This window comes from Coccinella septempunctata, chromosome 4 (assembly GCF_907165205.1).
Source record: "Coccinella septempunctata chromosome 4, icCocSept1.1, whole genome shotgun sequence".
Lineage (NCBI taxonomy): Eukaryota > Metazoa > Arthropoda > Insecta > Coleoptera > Coccinellidae > Coccinella > Coccinella septempunctata.
The window spans coordinates 28,627,212-28,647,172 of NC_058192.1; the positions used below are offsets into that span (position 1 = coordinate 28,627,212).

The 19,961-nt window shown below is 38.4% G+C and overlaps 2 protein-coding genes across 2 annotated transcripts; one reads left to right on the forward strand and one right to left on the reverse strand.

Annotated features, from left to right (window-relative positions):
* Positions 1-11,415: 11,415 nt before the first annotated feature.
* On the forward strand, positions 11,416-14,686 carry LOC123311478. The gene is made up of 3 exons (XM_044895491.1): positions 11,416-11,629; positions 11,686-11,930; positions 14,293-14,686. Exons 1-3 carry the CDS (start codon positions 11,595-11,597, stop codon positions 14,676-14,678), a joined length of 666 nt encoding a protein of 221 aa, XP_044751426.1. The 5' UTR covers positions 11,416-11,594; the 3' UTR covers positions 14,679-14,686.
* A 1,729-nt stretch (positions 14,687-16,415) lies between these two features.
* On the reverse strand, positions 16,416-18,312 carry LOC123312057. Its single transcript, XM_044896251.1, has 2 exons — positions 17,132-18,312; positions 16,416-16,979 (listed from the first exon to the last, which is right to left on the reverse strand). Exons 1-2 carry the CDS (start codon positions 18,038-18,040, stop codon positions 16,629-16,631), a joined length of 1,260 nt encoding a protein of 419 aa, XP_044752186.1. The 5' UTR covers positions 18,041-18,312; the 3' UTR covers positions 16,416-16,628.
* Positions 18,313-19,961: the final 1,649 nt, after the last annotated feature.

The window sequence follows — 19,961 nt, forward strand, 5'->3', positions numbered from 1 at the left end:
GTCCTCAAGGTTGATACAGAAGAACATAATGTGTTCAACTGTTTCCTCCGTGCTCCTGCACCAGCGGCACAGGGAACGGCTAGTCAGTCCCATTCTATTTAAGTGTTTGTTAAACAAATGGCCAGTCATTGCTCCAGTCACTAGACTCAGTTGTTTCCTCTCAAGAGCTAAGAGTTTTTTGACCTCAGGCACAGAGGATGGTCTCTCAATGAGAAGCCTCGACTGTCTGAGACCACTTCTTATGCTCCATCCAGAGGAAAATTTCCTGTCCAGCCAACTATTAAAGAAGTTCTTGGCAGATGTACGACAGATAGGCAGCGCCGGTCCTGGACGTACAAAAGCTGAGCGGGCTCCCTGCTTTGCAAGTTTGTCTGCCTTCTCGTTCCCCGGAAGTCCTGCGTGAGCCGGACACCAGATAACTTTCACAATGTTATCGGAACCTAGCCCCCGCAGGGCCTCTCTGCATTCCTTTACTAGGTGTGAGTTAACCCTTTCCTCAGAAAGGGATTTCAGGGTTCCCTGACTGTCACAGCAAATATAGATGTGTTTTCCGGAGTACCCTCTGCGGATATTCTCCAGTGTGCAGGCTAGAACAGCATACAGTTCCGCTTGCACTATGGAACAGTCCTTCCCTAGGGGGATGGATAGATTGAAACGAGATTGAAACGAGGTCCCACAATTCCCACTCCAGTCCCTGTGGGCATCACAGAGCCATCGGTGAACCAAGTGGGACCTTCGGGCTCAAGAAGCCTGTTTGGTGTAGACCAAAGGTCTCTGTCAGGGACAATTACCCTGTAGGGTTCGGCAAAATAGAAGCTGGTGCCCGCGCGGTCCCCTCTATGGAGAAGGGATGCGTTGGCATCCCTCACCATCTTGAGAGCCCTCGCATGCCCCCTGAATAGTCCTCTATCGCGCCATTGTCCCTGTTCCCAAACTCTAAGAGCTGTCTTCATAGCCACCTGTGTAACTGCAAGGTCCAAAGGTGGTAGTCCCAGCAGACACTCCATAGCTGCCGTAGGGGTGGATCTCAGAGCGCCTGTGATGGCTAAACATGCGTTCCTCTGACATCTAGTCATAATGGTGCGGCTGGAATTTTTCCCCATGGAAGTCCACCACACCAGTGATGCGTAGGTAAGGATAGGCCTCACCACTACAGTATACAGCCAGTGCATAATGTGTGGTTTGAAGCCCCATCCTTTTCCAAGCACTCTCCGAGTAGACCAGAAAATTACATTAGCCTTGCTCGATTGAGTCTCAATGTGTTTGTTCCACAATAACTTGTGGTCCAGTGTCACACCGAGATATCGAACTTGCTCGGATAGGGTGAGCCCAATTCCAAACAAGCTAGGAAGCTTGATGTTGTGGGGCACCCTTCTCCTAGTAAAAAGAACCATCTCTGTTTTACCAGGGTTGACCGAGAGTTCGTTCTCTAAGCACCATCGTTCAATCATACGCAGGGCATTCTGCATCAGATCGAAGATGACACTGATTACCTTACCTCTGATCAGTAGGACAAGGTCATCCGCATAGGCCACAACAACGAGCCCAGCCCTTGTCAGCTCGACCAGGAGCCCATTCAGGACAAGATTCCACAGTAGAGGTGATAAAACACCTCCCTGCGGACATCCCCTTCCCGGTGAGCCCCAGATTGTCGAGCCGCCTAGCCGAGCAGTTATGCTGCGATCCCTCAGCAGAGACCTCGCCCAACGACAAAGTGTCGGTTCCACGCCATGTTTGGACAACGCAGCTTGCATCGCAGTGTTGTTGAATGCACCCTCTATATCCAGGAATATAGCCAGTGTCCATTCTTTGTGATGTAGTCCGTCCTCAATGCAGTTGACCACCGAGTGAAGAGCAGAATCTACTGATTTGCCTATTTGGTAAGCATGCTGGCAGGGGTGTAATGGGTACGTCTGTAACGCACCGTCCCTGATATATCTTTCTACCAGTCTCTCCAACGTCTTGGTTAGAAACGAGGAAAGGCTTATTGGACGAAAGTCGTTCGCTCACGTATGCGTGGGTTTGCCAGGTTTGGGTATGAAAACCACCCGCACCTTCCTCCAGGGCAATGGAATATGTCCTAGAGCTAGACTCGCTCGGAGTATATGGAGCAGTGGGGAGGACAACACATCCAGCCCCTTAATAAGGAGTGCCGGAATTATGCCATCCTAGCCCGCTGCTTTGTAGGGCTCGAATCCGTTAATAGCCCATCGGATTCGAGACTGTGTCACCACTTGTGAAGCCAACTTCCAGTCCTCTCGTGAGGCATGTCGTTGGCGCTCATCCTGCGTGTTGTTGTTCTCTGTGAAGCCCGGAAAATGCGCCTCTAGGAGATGTCTTAAGCTTTCTTCCTCTGAGCATGTTTTATGCCCGGTAGGAAGCTTTAAGTAGTCTATCGTGACTGTGCCTCCTGCAGAGAGTATCTTCCTCAGCCGATTGGCTTCAGGTGCACCCTCTATGTCGCTACAGAAGCGCCTTCACGATTCGCGCTTGGACTTCCTTATGAGTCCTTTGTATCTCTTCAGGGCCGATTTGTTATCGTCCCAGTCGTTTTCAATGCCAGATCTCATCGCCCTGTTAAAGAGATGCCTGCTAGTAAGTCTGGCGTCTGTCAGCTCAGGTGTCCACCACTTCGTCTGACCCTTTGGTCTACGAAATTGAGGTCTACAACTGCTGTGGTAGGCCGAGATAATGCACTCCTGCAGCTTGTCAGCAGCAGTGTCCAATTCTCTCGTGGTCTTTGGTACAAGGTTCTCCTGTCCTAGGTTGTTAGAGAGGTCTGTCAAGTAGTTGGACCAATCTGTTCTTCTCGGATTCCTGAAAATTTCTGGATCCTTTGAAATTCTGTTCCCTTTGATAGTGAAGCAGATGTGTCGGTGGTCTGATAGAGAGATCACTTCCGTTGCAACACGCCAATTCTCGATGAAGTCAGCGATGGAACTGCTACACAAAGTTATGTCGAGCACCTCCCTTCTACTCGAAGTAACGAAGGTCGGCTCATCACCTCTATTGAGTAGGTTCAGACTTGTTGAATACAGAAAGTCAATTAGCGCCTCACCCCGCGGGTTGACCCCAGTGCTACCCCACAAAATGTGATGGGCATTGGCGTCACACCCAACGAGCAAGGGCCATCCCTTCCGTTGACAGAATTCGACCAGCTCCTCCAATTCCCTTGATGGCGGTGGGTCCGGGGAGTCGTAGGGAAGGTATGCCGAACACACCACTAGATTCTTCAGCGGCCCTCTACAGTCTAGAATCTGAACCGCTACCAGATCTCTGAAACAGAAATTTGTTAATAATTGAGCCCTTAAATCAGTGGAAGCAAGTATACACCCCTCGGATTCGTATCCTTGTGCGAGCAGAAGAGCCTGCCACCTTTGAAGGAAAGGCCCCTCACCTCTCCTCCCCTAATCCAGGGCTCCTGAATCAGAGTTAAAAATGTGTGCAGCTTTGCCAGCCGCAACCGAAGAATATCGGTTGCCGCTATGCAGTGCTGCAAGTTTATTTGCGTGACGTGTATGTCAGCAGCCATGAGGAGCAGTATTTGTCCTCAGTCAGCTGACTGTCACTTCATTCCAGCAGATCCTTGAGGATCTACTGGTGATATGGGTGGTGTGGAACCCCGCTTAGTTCGCCCCCCTCCGCCACCCCTCTCGCGCCCGCCGGTCTCCTTAGATACCGGTAGGGCAACGGGAGACATGGGCTCGGTGGGTGCCCTCGCTGAGTCCACCTCCATCTCGACTGGTCAGTCGGGTTAGAGGATTTCTCCTTGTGACCTTTATGGCCAATTTTTATTGTTTCAGCTTGTTGAAACTGTCAGATTATATTTTTTCCATTATTCTCGAATCATTAACCTCAAAATAAGAAAAAAACCCCTGCGATGAAGAATATACATTTTTTTTTGCTAGTTTGTCGCCCTCCGACACACTTTCGTCACGCTCAAGTTGTCAGATTAAGAAAAAATATACTTTGCAACATGTGAATAACCACATATATATATCCCAATCTTACACACTCCAGTATGTACAATGATCTTTTTTCACTATTCTGACAGGCTGTCCTAGACAATCCCCCTACATACAGGTCTAATAGGTACTCTACAGGGTCCAAGGTATATCTCCTCATATTAATCTGATACGCTCGAGTAAAAATATAGCGATAGGTCTAAATATGTCTTTGCTGTGGGAGAAACACAAGAGGTGTTGGAGTTGAACAACAATAGATCATTACAGCAAAATAATTCTTTACCTGAAGAAATAACATTTAGCCATACAGCAACATTTTTCTGACATTGGACTTTTCATGAATAAAAAAGAATTGAAATTTTACTCTGAATGGAGTTTCTAATTGCGTTTTTCTCGAAATCGGCTAAAATCATCATGCTCATACAATGTCACCAATATTCAAATGATTTTAACATCCTTCTAATCTAATCTCTAGGAAGTTTCGCCAAAAATATCTAACATTTCATTTCATTATCAGAAGTCATGCATGTGGCTGCTGCTATAACAATATTTGAAGTAATACATAAAATAAGATTACTTTCCCAAAATTATAACTCTGTGTCCTCTTTAACGGCAATGACAAATAAACGATTAAATCATCAGTAAAAAAACAGAAAAAAAAAACAACTTTGATCTTTTTCCACAACAATATTTCATTGATTCCTACATGATCCCATATATTTCGATTCAAATTATTCTTCCTCTGGTAATGTCCCTATAATCATGAAACACCTTGTATACTGCTATTTTAAAAAACTCTGTATTACTCATACATTGATGTAGGTTTTATATCAGATGTCGCTTCTTTGAATATCAGAATTCAGTTGTGTATGTAAAAGGCTTTTTATAATACCCTGAATACTTCGAATTGCAGTTTTCATATTCTGAAATTTTTCGTGAGATACTAACATCAAATTTGAAGATCTTGGTGGTGAAGCACTCTATTTATTCAAACAAATTTAAAAGAATAATCACTATAAGAATTATAATTCCAAAGACAATTGTAATTGATTAAGACAATTTATATTAAGTAGGTTGACTATTTGCTATTTGCAACTGTATACAGTTAATTGATATTGTGAATACAATTGTCATCATAGCACATACTGCAGAGTGAAGCTGCATAAAAATGCCAAAATCACAAAATTGTAGTTGCAATGCGAAATTCAAAATTTTGATGAGGCAATTATAGCACAAAACAAAATATACGAAAAACAAAGGTAGGTGAATATGTCAAGGTAGGGCGAGAGGTAGAGAGATGGTGATCAGTACTTAGATTTAATACTTCACAGGGGTTATACGTATAAGAGATCATTTGCAAAAATCAAGTCCAGTGAACTTTGGGTCAAAGATGAATGGTTACTGAAATAATAAGGTTTTTTGACTTCTCAAGAAATTTCTGACTCATTAACGGAAACAATCGATTATGTAAAAACTACGGAACTCTTATACTCATTCAATTTTCGTAAGCTGAAAAAAGATGTCACATCTGGAAAAATGACATTTGACCAAAACCCAAAACTCAACACAACTTTTTTTCTAAAAAGCAAAAAAGCAACGGCAATTCACAGAATTTGACAGTGCAATCGAATTGCCGTTGCTTGCTAACGAAAATTAATATCCTTAGATTACACTGCGCAAAAAAATTAACGCACATTCTGAAAATCTCAATTTTAATGAAAGTTAGCTCTACATTGACTTTATAACGTATTATATTTTTTATGTTCTCTCGGGAAGGTTTTGAACGAAACAAGACACATTAAATGGAAGAAAAATTCAGGATTTCACCGAATCTTATGTGAAAGAAGAGAAATGAACAATTTTCAAAATACTGAAATGCGAAGTTTGTACACATAACTATGTTAATAATTTTGAAGTATTGAATTCATGAGTTCAATTTCAATTCTCGGGCTACCACAGTTCGCGTTACATTAAATTCACTACTTTAAAATTATAAACATATACTTCATTCAATTTTATTTTAGCAGTCGGTTGGCCATGGAAATTCGACACATTTCACTCCGTATAGTACGAAAATGTGGGGTTATGAAGCTTGTCAAAACATTTTTGGGTTTTAAATCAACGCTATGTTGCCCGTTCTACGTAAAAGTTTCTGTTATTACGTATTTTCTCACAATGTCGAATCTCTTCGGAAAATATGTGACGAACAATTGAAGTTTATACAAACTGATTGAAGGCATACCAAATCCAGTTATTTGCATGGAAAATACAAGAGATCAGTATAATATCATAATATGCACTAGCTTGAGGAGAGTCAATGTTCGTTATCTTCTTTGGCCTACATCATTTGTAGATTTCAAAAATATTAACCGGAAGATGAAATGCATATGATGCAGTGGTTGGGAATGAATCTCCCGAAGGACATGAATAAACAAGTAACAAGGCAACTTGCGCGTATTTGTGGCTATTCATCTTAATACATTGATGTAATAATAATAATTAGGTATTTATTAGTACCTTAAGACATTTACATTTTATAGGACAAGTCAAATGAAAAATAGAAAAAGTCCATTTTAGGGAACTTATTCTACGATGACATTTATCGAAAATCCTCTAGTAAACTTTTCGCATTAATCCACTCAAACATAGAATTCTCAAATGTCACCACTTTTTTGGGTCTCCCAATAGAAGGAAATTCTTTGTCATCCTCTTCATTCACAATCTTTCTCATTATGGAAATATTCAGCTGAAATATAAGTCGTTTAGATTCAGATGAAACATTATATGAATTCTCTTACATTGAATATGTTCGCTACCGTCTGACGTATTGTGGATTTCAGAATATCAGGGTATAGCTATTTGAATGAGCGGACCTGAATTCTGAATAGCACTTCCTGAAACCCTGTCTTCTCTCTTTTTCAATCACTTTCTACATTTTTGTAATTGATATTGCAATTGCATTTGCAATTGATATAAGTTGTGGCAACGGCGTTATGATATTAACGACAGAAATGTCGTTAATATGGCACTCATGAAAATGAGTGCCAACCTAACTTCGTTCTAGTTACAAACTTGAGAAAATTATTTCATGGCCAACCGACTGGTAAAATAAATTTGAATGAAGTATAGTTATGTGTACGAAATTGACAGGAGTCTTACGTTTACGTCTATTGTGAATCCACACTACTTTTGCGGTCTTAGAATTCCAAGGCTAAGACGTTTAGGCTACTCAAAATACCCAGTAATTGTTTACACCGCCACTTAATGGCGATAATAGTAGCATGGGGATTTGTTCAAAACTTTTCGTTATAAATTTTTTTTTTAGACTTCGGTAGAAAGACTGGTGTAATAACACCTGGACTCAGATGCGATAATATCATTAAAAAATGTAGTTCACCGAATATATCAAATATAATACTTTCACGAAAACGCTATTATAGGTAACCGTAACATCTACCGGCGTTATTCGCCAGAAGGAAAATTATTTCCTTTTTTTTTTCATTTCCTCAAATTTCTCAGAGTTTTAATGTATTTTATGTTAACCCGGCCGTAGAAGAATCCAAAAAAACATCTTTCATAAGAAACGGTTCATCCAATCTTGAGTTATAAATGGTGTAACCCACAAACTGGCCGACTTAGTTTTATATATTAAGATAAGAGAAAATATAATCGGGAAACCTTTCAACAATTTCGGGTGAAATTTTTGTTTCGCTGTAGACATGCAAAAAAAAGTTATGTTCGATTTATGAAAAAATTTCAAAGAAATTCTTCGAAAATTGTGCTTATTCGGAAAATAATATTCAAATTGGGAACCGAGAAAAAAAAAACACGAACATTGCAGGTTTTCCGCCATTTTGTGAGGAATTTTTCAGAGTTCTTCACCATTTCTGAATTGAGCACTCATTAGAATATTGCTCAAAGTTGACGTTGAACACCCTGCATCCCGCTTATGCGTCAAAAACGGGGTATATGTCATATAAGGCAAAAATGATTCTCCCGCTGTCATTTACCGACTATATATGTTTGGTCAGTTCATGATGAAACACCCTCTATGTATAAGTGAAATACTCACCCTGTTTACTCCAACCCCTGCTTCTTGACTTCTTCTGCTATCCGCATGATAATTGAAACAAATCTGTTAGTCGACATCAAAACCCAATACCGCTAATGACAATACAAGAAGCAAAACGACGCTTGACTAAAAGACACACGAGCATACAAACTGATGCCACGTGGCTCGGCGTGACCAATGATGAAAGCAGGGCAACTTGAAATCAATTCGACATACCTTGTAAGCGGGGTCCGCTAGAATACAGCGTGACACGCGATTACATGGGAGAGCTTTCGTTTCGAGGAACACACAGCCTAATAATGTCATCAAAATCTATGTGATGTATGGGACGACTGAAAAAGGGAAGTCAGAGGAAGCTGTGAACTGTGCCATATTTGGTTAGAACAGATTTAGGTGACTTCTGGACAATTGAATTAGGATCGGTTGAGGTTAATGTGACAGAAATTTCGGACGGGCAACGACGCATGTAATGCGACAATGTGGAAGAATATTCCGTAAGTGTTATTCATGTCCGAAATTTTTTCAGCTTCAGGGCTTCAAACTGATATGAAATCGGGGGGAAACATATCTATCGGACAGAGACGAACTTCTAAAACGAAAGTCTGGAGATACTTGCCTAGGAAACGACCATGGAATGCAGTTTATAGCCACAAAAATATTCAATAACAGGGTGGCCCATTACAAAGGATCGACTGAAATAACTCCTTGGACAGAACCTGCATCAGAAAATGTTTCTAATTGAAGTTTCTTAGTCTGCAAATGGATATCAAATGCAGACAATTCCCTTCAAAGTCAAGTAGATTTACTGAATAGAGAATATACTTTTTTCTTTGTAGAATCTCATTCTTCGTGTGATAATAAGAACATTTTGTTTCCTGCGTTTTTGCAATAAAATGATTCGTTGTGGAGGTACACAGTAGAAAATCGAGGAGATTTTTAACACCGAAATAACACCCGGCGGTGTCTATATCCATACACACCATTTTTGTGTTGATTTAACAACGTAGGTGCAGTGTAAAATTAACACTGTGTTGGTGAATATATTTTACACCAGTAGTTGTTGATATTTATCTACCGATGGTGTCTATTTGTCTTCCGGGAGGTGTAAAAAATCACTCTTTACGGTGTATAAAGAGCACCTAGTGGTGTAATTTCTTCACCTGATAATGTTTAAATTCACCATACAGAGTATCAATTTTTGACACTAAAGAGTGTATGGAAGCAATAAAAATGGTGAATCTAAGAGGTGAAAAAAACATGGTGATTATATGAAATTCTTTATTTTCCAATGAAAAACAACAAAAAGACTCTGGATGATAATCATAAAATATTCATATTCAAATGTATGCTACTATTATGTACCCTTAAAACAGACATAGAGGGATATAATTACTCAAAACACTTCTTGAAACAATACAGAAAATAGTATTTGAACATAGCAAAAATAAAATATTACAAACAACTTACTGAAACCAGTTCCAGAAAGTTTGAGAATTCTCCCTGATCAATCAGGAAGCCGCTTTCATCTGCCAGTTTAAAATCGTCCTTTTCCAATCCAGTAGAACTGTTGTGATGTGAATTTGTTGAGGCCTGAAACACATTTGTATCAATGTAGAAATGTAGAAAGAGTAGAAGCATAAAGGTTCTGGTTCTACCTATATACCTATTAGATAATTTGGATGATAGTTTAATGTCTGAATTCCTGTCTGAATTCCTATGAGATAATTACAACTTACAAGGACTACGGAAAGCAACGAAACTATTGTTATACTCACTGATCAGAATAACATCCGTGTAATTGATATTTTTCTCTACCAACATCCATTTTTCAATGTTTTTGTATTCTATTTTGATGAACACCTACTTTGTATCACACTTCACACTTCACTATTCAATCAATAACACACTATCCTGTTACCAGAGATATTGGCGGTTCCCTGATGTCCGATAATTTAAGTACATATCTAATAGGCTTCTAAAGGTCTGGATGCGACCTCTTGACCTCCGACTCCAAAAAGACTTTTGGCAGGACTGGAAACTGGAACCAAAGATCTGGAACGACGCACGACGCGTTACTATATATGGCCAATATGGCGTCTTTGTTTTAATACGCTCTGGTGACTGGTACAGGGTAGTACGGTAGTAGGGTAGTACTTGCGGATTCAATATTGAACACCAAACGGGGTACAATATTGAATATGTCTTTGGGCAATTGTGGAACCATATAAAACGGAGTTTTTCAGATTGACCACAGTCAATGGTGTAAGAGTTAACACCATTCAGTGAAGAATGTTTGAATCACATCAGGGTGTAAAAGTTTACACCGGCAAATTTTATACTGTGTATGAAGTGTTTGATGATCAGAATGATTTTGACGATAATCTTCCACTAACAAACTATACATTCGAAGAAGTGGGTTTGCATGGAGGGAGCAATCATTTGTTCTTTTCATTAGTTTATTTTTTCATTATGCTTCTCAATTAAGGATGCAAACAGATAATCTTAAATTAAAGAAATTACAATTATGTTTGGACTGTTAGCAGTGTTAACAAATTCCGAAGTCGGTATATGGTGAGAATTGAGAATTTATTACGGCTAAGTGGAGATAGAGGTCCTCAAACTGATTGAGAATTTGGGTTTTAAATGTTGCATAAAGGTATTCGTTTCGGAAATTTAGGATGATTCATGAAAACATGCTGAATCTATAAACTCCCATATCTTCGTTAATATGGTAAATTTTTCTCTGATATTGCACAAACTTGTTCCTATAGGCATTCACCGTCAGCACAAGAAAAGAAAATAGTAAACATTGCAGGACCGCATTCAAAAATTTCAATTTACTTATCAGGTGAGAAATATCACACGGTATATGAGATAAAATGAATTCAAATAGAAATTTGAGAAGAGCGAGAAAAACTGATGAAAGAAAATCTGTTTTTTGTCTGAATGGCACAAATTCTATATAAATCATGTAAATGACATAAAAAAAGCTCAAAAAACAACCTCGAAACTTTGTCGATGTACTAATAATATAGATTCAATAAACTGTCCAAATTTCTTCTGAAGAATTTTCATTAGGAGTATATTATCATGGACCTTATCAATTATCAATTAAAAATTTTTAAAGCTCCTTTGATTTCAACAACATTCACCAAATCTTTGAAGCTATTACAAAGACCAAGAATTTTAATGATGCGAGGTCTCTGAGCTTCAAACAAAGATTATTGAGTTAGGAAGATAGGAAACGAAGCGACTACACTTGCGTGAGCGCCGCCAGGTGGTTCAGTTGTGTATTAAAATACTAAGACTGGTTAAAATATTTATTCAAAGGCCATTTGCCATTTCATGGAGCACATGGCCGTTTTGTTTATGTTTTGATTTTCGTACCGCTTGTTTACCTCGCTCGTTCTAGTCGCCTGATTTCAATGTTATTTGTGTATTTTATTTAGTGAATTCATTCATTCATTATTCAAAATCAAAGATTTTGCTCAAAATGTCATATGGAAAATATTGTATGGTGAAGAACTGTGGAAACTGCTGTTTGGAATTCTCTGAATATGAGTTTTTTGAATTTACCAAAGAAAATGGAAACGTAAGTATTGAAACTCGTACCATGTGACTCGGATGTTGATTGATTTTTATTTTCAGTGCTCTGATGTGGATAGAATTTTCTGGGCGTCAAGACATTGACTTGAGTAAAAGCTACACTATGTGCAATTTTACCAAAGATTATAGAGTTAGGCTCTATAATCTTTGCATTTTACTTCAATTTGAAGCTTTTCATCCACGTAAGTTGCTGTATGTAGGAAGGATCCCATTCATGAAAGGACCACCAAAGGAACCACATGTGATGGAGGGCGAGCAGTTTGAAACCTATACATCAAATACTGATGGTAAGATATCTGCAAGAAAATTAATACAAAAAGAAAAAAATCAGCTTTGGGATAAAAAATGTAATGATGTCAATGCTTACATTGGAGGACGGAAAAATGCGGAAGCTTGGAGATTTTTGAAGTCGGTTCGAACATCACATAAAGAAAAAGCCCCTCTGCAGGTAATAAAGACTGAAGCTTGGGTAAATCACTATAAAAGGTTGCTGACCGAGGACAGACAGGAATATTTGAGCAGATCAACCCCTGAAGAAATATCTATACAGGGTGAAACGATTGAAATCACGGAGGATATGGTCAAAAAGGCCATCAAAGGTTTGAAAAATGGGAGAGCTTGTGGACCTGAAAGCATATACACTGAACTCCTTAAGAATGGAACAGAGAAGTTATTCAGAATGATAACATATATATTCAACTTATGCATTAATGGACATCCTGTACCTGAGCAATGGAAATCGGCCTATATAACATCCATATATAAGAAAGGTGATAGAAAACGATGCGAAAACTACAGAGGACTATCAGTAACTAGCACATTCAGTAGACTGTACGGAAAAGTATTACGAGATCTAATAGAGGAAGAATTTAAGGATGAGGAGGAAGAAGAGCAAAGTGGATTTCGTGCAGGAAGAACATGTAATGATAATATATTCTGCCTCAAGCAGATTATTGAGAAGAAAACAGGAACTAACAGAGAAGTACACATTACATTCGTAGATTTACACCAAGCCTACGATACAATTCCAACAGAAAAACTTTGGGAAGTACTGAAAAGCACAAACATCAACCACACTCTGATTACAGCTCTACAGAATCTATACAATGGTATAAAATCGTGCATAAAAATAGGAAGATATGTTACTGATGAATTCACTGTCACTAAAGGTTTGAGGCAGGGTTGTTGTATATCACAGACATTGTTCAAAGTATATGTGGCAGCGGCCTTGAAACAATGGAAAAGAAAAGTTCATGGCATGGGAATAGAACTTAACAACACAACCCTCTATACCCTGCAGTTTGCCGATGATCAGGCAATAATATCCAATGATAAGGAAGATATGGAATATATGGTACGCAAACTAATTGAAGAGTACGAGATTTGGGGTTTGAAGGTCAACATTCAAAAAACCAAGTATCTGTGTGTCGGCGGAGAAGCAAGTGATCTCACGATGAATGATGGAAAAATAATAACACACTGCCAGAACTACAACTATCTGGGAGTTATTTTTGACTCGACCGGAACGGACAATCATGAAATAGAGAGAAGAATAACCACAGCAAAAAAGGCAATATCCTGTCTCAACGGCATATTATGGAATAAAAATATAACTAAAAGAAGAAAGTTCAACATTTATGAAACCTTAGTGAAAAGCAGTCTATTGTATGGGTCAGAGAATTGGAGACTAACTGAAAAATATAAGAGAAAATTGGAAGCAGTTGAAATGGACGCAATGAGAAGATCGCTCAGGATATCAAGGAGGGAAAGAATCAGAAATGAGACCGTTAAAGAAATGATGGGTATTGAAGGAACCCTAATGGATGACATCGAGAAAAGACAGCTGATATGGTACGGCCACATACAACGTATGTCAGAAACGAGACTCCCAAAGCAAGTAATGAACTGGCAGCCCGCAGAACGTAGGAAGAGAGGAAGACCAAAGACCAGTTGGAAACAGGGCGTCGTTAAAGCTATGAGCACAAGAAACTTGCAAGAACTGGACTGGGAAGATAGAAGAAGATGGAGGCAGGGCGTCGGACAACGTCGGAAGACGTTCTGAACCGGCATATATATATATATAAGATATCTGCAATGCATAACTGAATACATTACTCATTTATCATATTATATTGAATGCCTATCTTTTTCATATGCGGGAAGTATTCCGTTCATGGAGGGGTCACATGAAATGGAAAGCAAGCAGATTGAAAGGGTAACCACAAATATTGATGGTAAGTCATCCTAGTTATCTGTGACAAAAATAATTGAATGAATTACTCAGTCATCTTATATATGAGATAATTTATTCAATATATTGAATTAATTTCGTCCGTACCTTGGTGGTTAGAGCGTCGGCTCGGTAAATTGCAACCGCAAGGTACTGAGTTCGATCCCGGGCTAGGGAAGAAATTTTCTAGCCGATACGGGTATGGGCCACCATTCACTGTTGGGTTCAAATTAACAGTGCTGTGCCTGAGGTTGCGTAAGGACACAGTAACAAAGCCTACACAGAACAAAACTGGTTCTCCAAACTCGCACAAGCTCACGGAGCTTCTGAGGGGTACTTCGGTATCTACAGAGAATCAGGATAATATAGTATAATTGTTTTGTTATGAAATTAGATTACCAGTACTTCCTCTTTTTCAGATATTCTTTCGAGTGTACCTGAAAGAAGTTCTCACACTCTGCAGAGTACTTCCAAGTCTTTCCCCAGAAGTGATAGAAAGATCCGAAAACTGAAAACAACAATCAACTCCTTGGCCTTGGGATGCAAAATATATGGTATATCGAATATTTGTTCATTTAGATTTTTCATAAAAATTGTACAAATTCAACAAATTCTATTGATTCAAAAAAATTTATTGCATGGAAAAACAACTTTGAAATATAATAGTTCAATATATACTTTTGTATCCTCCATTCAAAGCTGTATTATTTGTATACAGGTGTTTTCAAAGGTGAGAATTTCAACAAAATTATTCTCACCAGTTGTACCTGTCAAAAGAAACCTCACCTTTAAATATACCCTGTAAAATCTTCAATTCTGTCATATTTTTTTATAAATTTTGAATAAAAATATAGCAAATCTAGCAAAGTATTTCATTTATATTGATTGATTCAAAACAATGTTCACATGAAAAAAACATCCTGATCATAAAACAAAGCCCTTCACCGATCTACACCCGAAAGCTGCTGGAGCTGCCACGAGATGAGCTTCTGAAAAGTCAGCTTCAGATGAGACTCTGTGGATCGGAAAAAGAACAGCACAATTTTGGCCTTCGTAAGATCATGTTTATAAAATTTCAAGCGGCATCTTTGAAACGCTCTAATGGAAACCGATTGATCTATTTTTTATTCTGTTTTCATATTTGAGAGAAATATTTTGACCATAATAAATTTCACCAAATTCGCGATTTTTCTCTTGCTGTAGACATGAAAATAAAAAGTGTTCTATCCTTGAAGGAAATTGTGCCGCGATATCATGTTGTTCAATTATATTTTTTCGTGGGAATTTCACAACTGTAACTGTAACCTGTCCAGCTAATATATGGGTAATTTCACATTGTAACCTCAAGATTTTTCTCACTGTGGTTTTGTTTGGTCGCTCAGGATGTCTAAGACGATGACTAAGTCAATATTCGAATCCACTACAAGGAATAAAATTCGAATTTCGCGCCCTTCAATTATAAAGCAGACTAACACAGGCCCAAAGTGTAGTCGGTTTTTAGTACTAGAGATATAGGGGCGTTTTCCATCCTCCCAACTCTATAATCTTTGGCTCCAAAGACAAGACGAAAAAATGAACTAGAGGGTGTGGATCGTAAAGTGTAAGAGATTCCACGTTCAAAAACGCATGGGTAATATTAAAATTACAAATCCATGGGTTTGTGTGTGTTTAGTAAAAGAGTAATGGTCTGATTGCAGTATTCTCCAATCACAAATTGTAAATTATTTCGTAATTTTTCAATAAAAAAACGGCACAACCAATTCTACCTTCAGCCACATCGCTGAATAGGTAATCAAATGACATTCCATACGATTTATCACAATCCATATATTCCCCTTTGAAAAAATAAAATAGAGCGGTACGATAGGAGGTGAGAAATATCAAATTAAAAAAAGCATACGATAAATAGCTTTTGAAATTAAAAATCGACAGGTGCCAGGATTTTCCTCAATAATGCCTGCCAAATTTGAGATGAGAGTCGGAAGGAATACCTAAATCAGGTAGGTACAAAATAAGAAAGTATCAGCGGCAAGCTCATCGAAAAATACGTAAACATTATAGGTTTTTTCCTTCTTGAGAAGGTGATTATGTGGCATTTATTTTCATTTATAAACAAACCAGCCCGTTTTCAAATAGTTTTTGACCCAGTCAATACCTACTAGATAAATTGAAATCACCTAGGATAAAAAAGTAAAAGAATAGCCGATTAGAATAAGTTTTGTTAAAGGCTTGGCGTTGAAATGGTTTTCTGGGAATGGTCTCTGAATAATGATGAAATAGAGTGGATGACTTATTCATTAAGACCTGTTGATAAGGTAGGAGTTGCCAAGTTTCTTGGTAGGTATATGTGTGGACATGGGACTCACTTGGAGTGTTTGTTTTCTGTTCTGTCGAATATCTATACAAACATATTGCTAATGAGAAATCCCAATATGCACTTAATTATAAGCTAAAATTCATCTTTCTTCAAATTAAATATGTGATTGGAAATGAGACAAACCAAAATCATGTTCTTATATTTTATTCCATAACAGCCCTCATTTTCTATACAATTAAATATAAATATTGCACATAATAACTCAGAACGTGCGCCAAAATCCATAATATTGACAATTTCATTCCATAATTGGATCTTAACAGCACCAATCGGCCCATTCAATCAAAAACTCAACATCATAACCTTATTTTTACATTTTACAACGACCCTAACAATTATATTTATAATATAATATGTACAACGTGATAATTATAAGATCTACTGCTGAACGTCCTTCTTTTTGATAATATCATCTTCCTCCTTATCCTGATGCGCGGTCATATGCCTCGTTAAATGATGCCTTTCTCTGAAAGATTCTGCGCAAACAGGGCATTTCAATTTATCCTCTCGCTTTTTTTTGTTCATATCTACCGAGTCATTTTTATGATGCGACCTCATGTGGTAGACTAAGTCTGAGGTCATGCGGAAGGAAATGTTGCATTTCGCACAGACGTTTTGTGCTGGCAGGGATAAAGCAGCAAGCGATGGTGGTAGCAAGGATGTCAAGATTGCGGCGGCAGGATTTCTTAAGCCTAGATCGGGGGCGGTAGGAGTCATTTTCATCATTTCCTGTGGATAAGAAAGTATTCGTGAGAATAAATCGGGCGCAATCGAAACAAGAGATGAACTTGTAAAACTGTGATAAAATTTGATTATTGTTGTAAAAGGAGAAAGTGTTCTTTGAAGTTTTTAATTAAAAAGTGTGATCAAACGAGACTCACCGTGTGCGTTGGGAACTGTCCATAATTGTAAGCCAATTCTGGTCTGTATATGGGGCGAACCTTCCCCAAATTATTGGCCAACCTATTGTCTGTCTTCATGAGAAAATGATGTCCTTCGATTATGGGCGCACTATTGAAGGTATCAAAATTGCCAGAAAAGCCATTTGCTTGAGTCTTAAACAGATGACTTTGAGGTAACAAATTGTTGGAGAAGTTTTGGTATGTACGTATCGGAGGTGACGGACTTAAAGAATGTTGATAAGTCAAATCTGGACTGATAGACAGAGCCGGAGATATACAATTATTAGTTTCCTTATTCGCTAAATTGACCTTGGTGAATGCACTTCGCTGTTCGTAACTGGGTGATGTTTTAGCTCTGAGTTCTTCTAAGTTTTTAGCCTTGATCAAACCTGGATCGTCGAATATCTGTTGTTTTTGATGATGTGAAGATAAAAATTTCTGGATTTTGCAATCGTTTCTGAAATTTTCGTTGTGGTCCCCAACTTCAATTTCTTCATCTTCTTCTTCGGGATCGGGAATTGTCACCTCTATTTTCCTCTCTTGCAACTTGGCCAACTTTTTCTGTTTCATTTTTTCGTCAGGTAACATCAGAAATGCTACATCGAAGGGTCTTTTCACTGAAGCTTTGGCAGTCATTTGAATTCTATCACTTTTGTTTTCGATATGTGTGTCACCCCGTAAATCCACCTTGCGATTACTAACATCCATTGTCATATTCGTCGATTTCAATTTCTCACAAGTCACGCACTGTACTTGTTCTCTCGTGAAACCAACGTCACTAAATGCCCCGAAACAGATACTAGCTGTCCCAATATTGCTGGATTCAACCTCCATAGCCATCTGGGGCGAAATGTAATTCCCACCCCTTAGGAGAAGGACGCGAAACATGCTCGGCGTTGTTGCGAGAGAAATAGCGGTGGCATTCTACGTTTACGGACCGTATTTCCTCTCTTTCCGAGCACCCTATAGGGATAAACGTAAGGTTGCAGACCAATAGAATTTCGGGGGAAGGCGTGGTTTTGTAAATACGTTCATCCAATACGGTTTCCAACGTTCAACCCTGTGCAATATGACAACGTCACGATGTAAATGGTTTTCTGAAGTTTTTGCTTTAATCGCGAAACATTGACATGCAGCCATATCAGATAAAGTGAGAACTCTTCAGTTTTCCCAACATATCATAGAACGGCCATATAGGTACAAGGGTTTCCATAAACTCATATACATAACTTCATTATATACCTAAATTAATTATAAACTTGTTCGAAAACGTCTTCATTTCACCTTGATAGTTTGTAACACAATAATAATATTTCTGTAAATTTTCTTCAAATAGAGTTAACGTATAATACCAGTAATAACTTATCCAGAGATCCTCTGCTGGTTTTAGAAATTAATTCTTTTTTGTGATCTTTTATCATCGAATCCATAAAATGTTCTAGTTTTTATCGTTAACTTGGAAATATGTATACAAGAACAGTGACGCATCCAGAGTCTGAGTTTGAAGGGGTACTTTACAAGTTTTAGGAAATCTATAAGATAATGAAAGAAACCGTGGGGGGGGGGGTACTTACCCTCAGTACCCAGGGGTATTCAGTACAAAACTAGTACACATGTTTCAGCTTGTTTGGGAAACCGAAATCTCATCATTTCGAAGAAATGTCTCCATCCACCCCGATTTGAAACCCTCCTACGATCCCTCAATCTCAGGGTACCGGGTACTTACAAAATTTTGAAGTGGAGGTGAGTATGTCTACAGCCCTCTAAACTGAAATCCGTATTTCGTTATCTGAATTGGGGGTACAAAACTTTTTTTCAAGGGTATATATCTACATTCAATAGAAAACTAGTAGGTACACAACTTAAGCGTTAAAACAAGTGAAAAATTCAAGGTTGGGCTGGAGACATGGACCTTCGGACAGTAATAGAACACTCTGATTTTTAGACAGAGGAGCAAATAGGTCATTTTAGGGGGGTCTAACTTGCTCATTTATGATCCAAAAAATCGAGATTTTCGAAATTGAGTTTTTGTGCTAGGGTGGAACCCTTGGCAACAATGATTACAAAAACACAAATCACGATTGGATCGGGGGAATATAATAGGAGATATCGCAGATATTGAAATTTGCAATTTTTGAAAAATGCCATTACAACGGCGAAAATCTGAACGAAGGTAGATAAGCCTTCGAAATTGCTCGCAATAGATTTAGCGTAATGGAAAACCTATATTTTCATACCAAACTTTCAGATATCTAATACTGCAGAAAAAAAAAATTTTTTTTTTTCATTTTTCGTTTTCCTGTGTTCAATTTGAAGGGCTCTCTGAAGTGCAATTCGAATCATCAACTTTTTGGCTTTCTGGATTCTAAAAAGTAACTTCTATGCATTCCTATATCTAATCCTCGCGGTCAGTAATAGAACAGTTTCCTTTTCGGACAGGAGGAAAAAACTTTTTACCTGTTTTATTAATTAAGGTTCTACCCCTTGCTCATTTTTGACCTAAGAAATCGAGATTTTCGAAATCGACTTTTTGCTAGGGTGGAAGCCTTGGCAACACTGATTACAGAACCGGAAATCTCATATGTGTGTTTTTGTGTTTTTCAAAAAATTTCTCACCTTACTTAATTTTTCGTCAATTTTTTCTACGTTGACCAAGTTTGATTATAATTTTGGATTATTGAAATTTTTTAAAAAACACAAGAACTCAAAAATCTCGGAAACTGTTTTGGTTATCAATAAATATGGCTCAAACGACAGCAAATGAGTGGTACTAACATAACACCTCCTCCAATATTCACGTCTTATTTTG

What these genes read in the sequence shown, in the direction of transcription:
- LOC123311478 (XM_044895491.1), top strand. Translation starts at nt 11,595, where the DNA reads ATGAGTTTTTTGAATTTACCAAAGAAAATGGAAAC. An exon ending in TTACCAAAGAAAATGGAAAC is followed by an intron (nt 11,630 to 11,685) that starts GTAAGTATTGAA and finishes TTTTATTTTCAG; the next exon opens with TGCTCTGATGTGGATAGAAT. An exon ending in CTATACATCAAATACTGATG is followed by an intron (nt 11,931 to 14,292) that starts GTAAGATATCTG and finishes CCTCTTTTTCAG; the next exon opens with ATATTCTTTCGAGTGTACCT.
- LOC123312057 (XM_044896251.1), bottom strand. Translation starts at nt 18,040, where the DNA reads ATGTTTCGCGTCCTTCTCCTAAGGGGTGGGAATTACATTTCGCCCCAG. An exon ending in GACAGTTCCCAACGCACACG is followed by an intron (nt 16,980 to 17,131) that starts GTGAGTCTCGTT and finishes TCTTATCCACAG; the next exon opens with GAAATGATGAAAATGACTCC.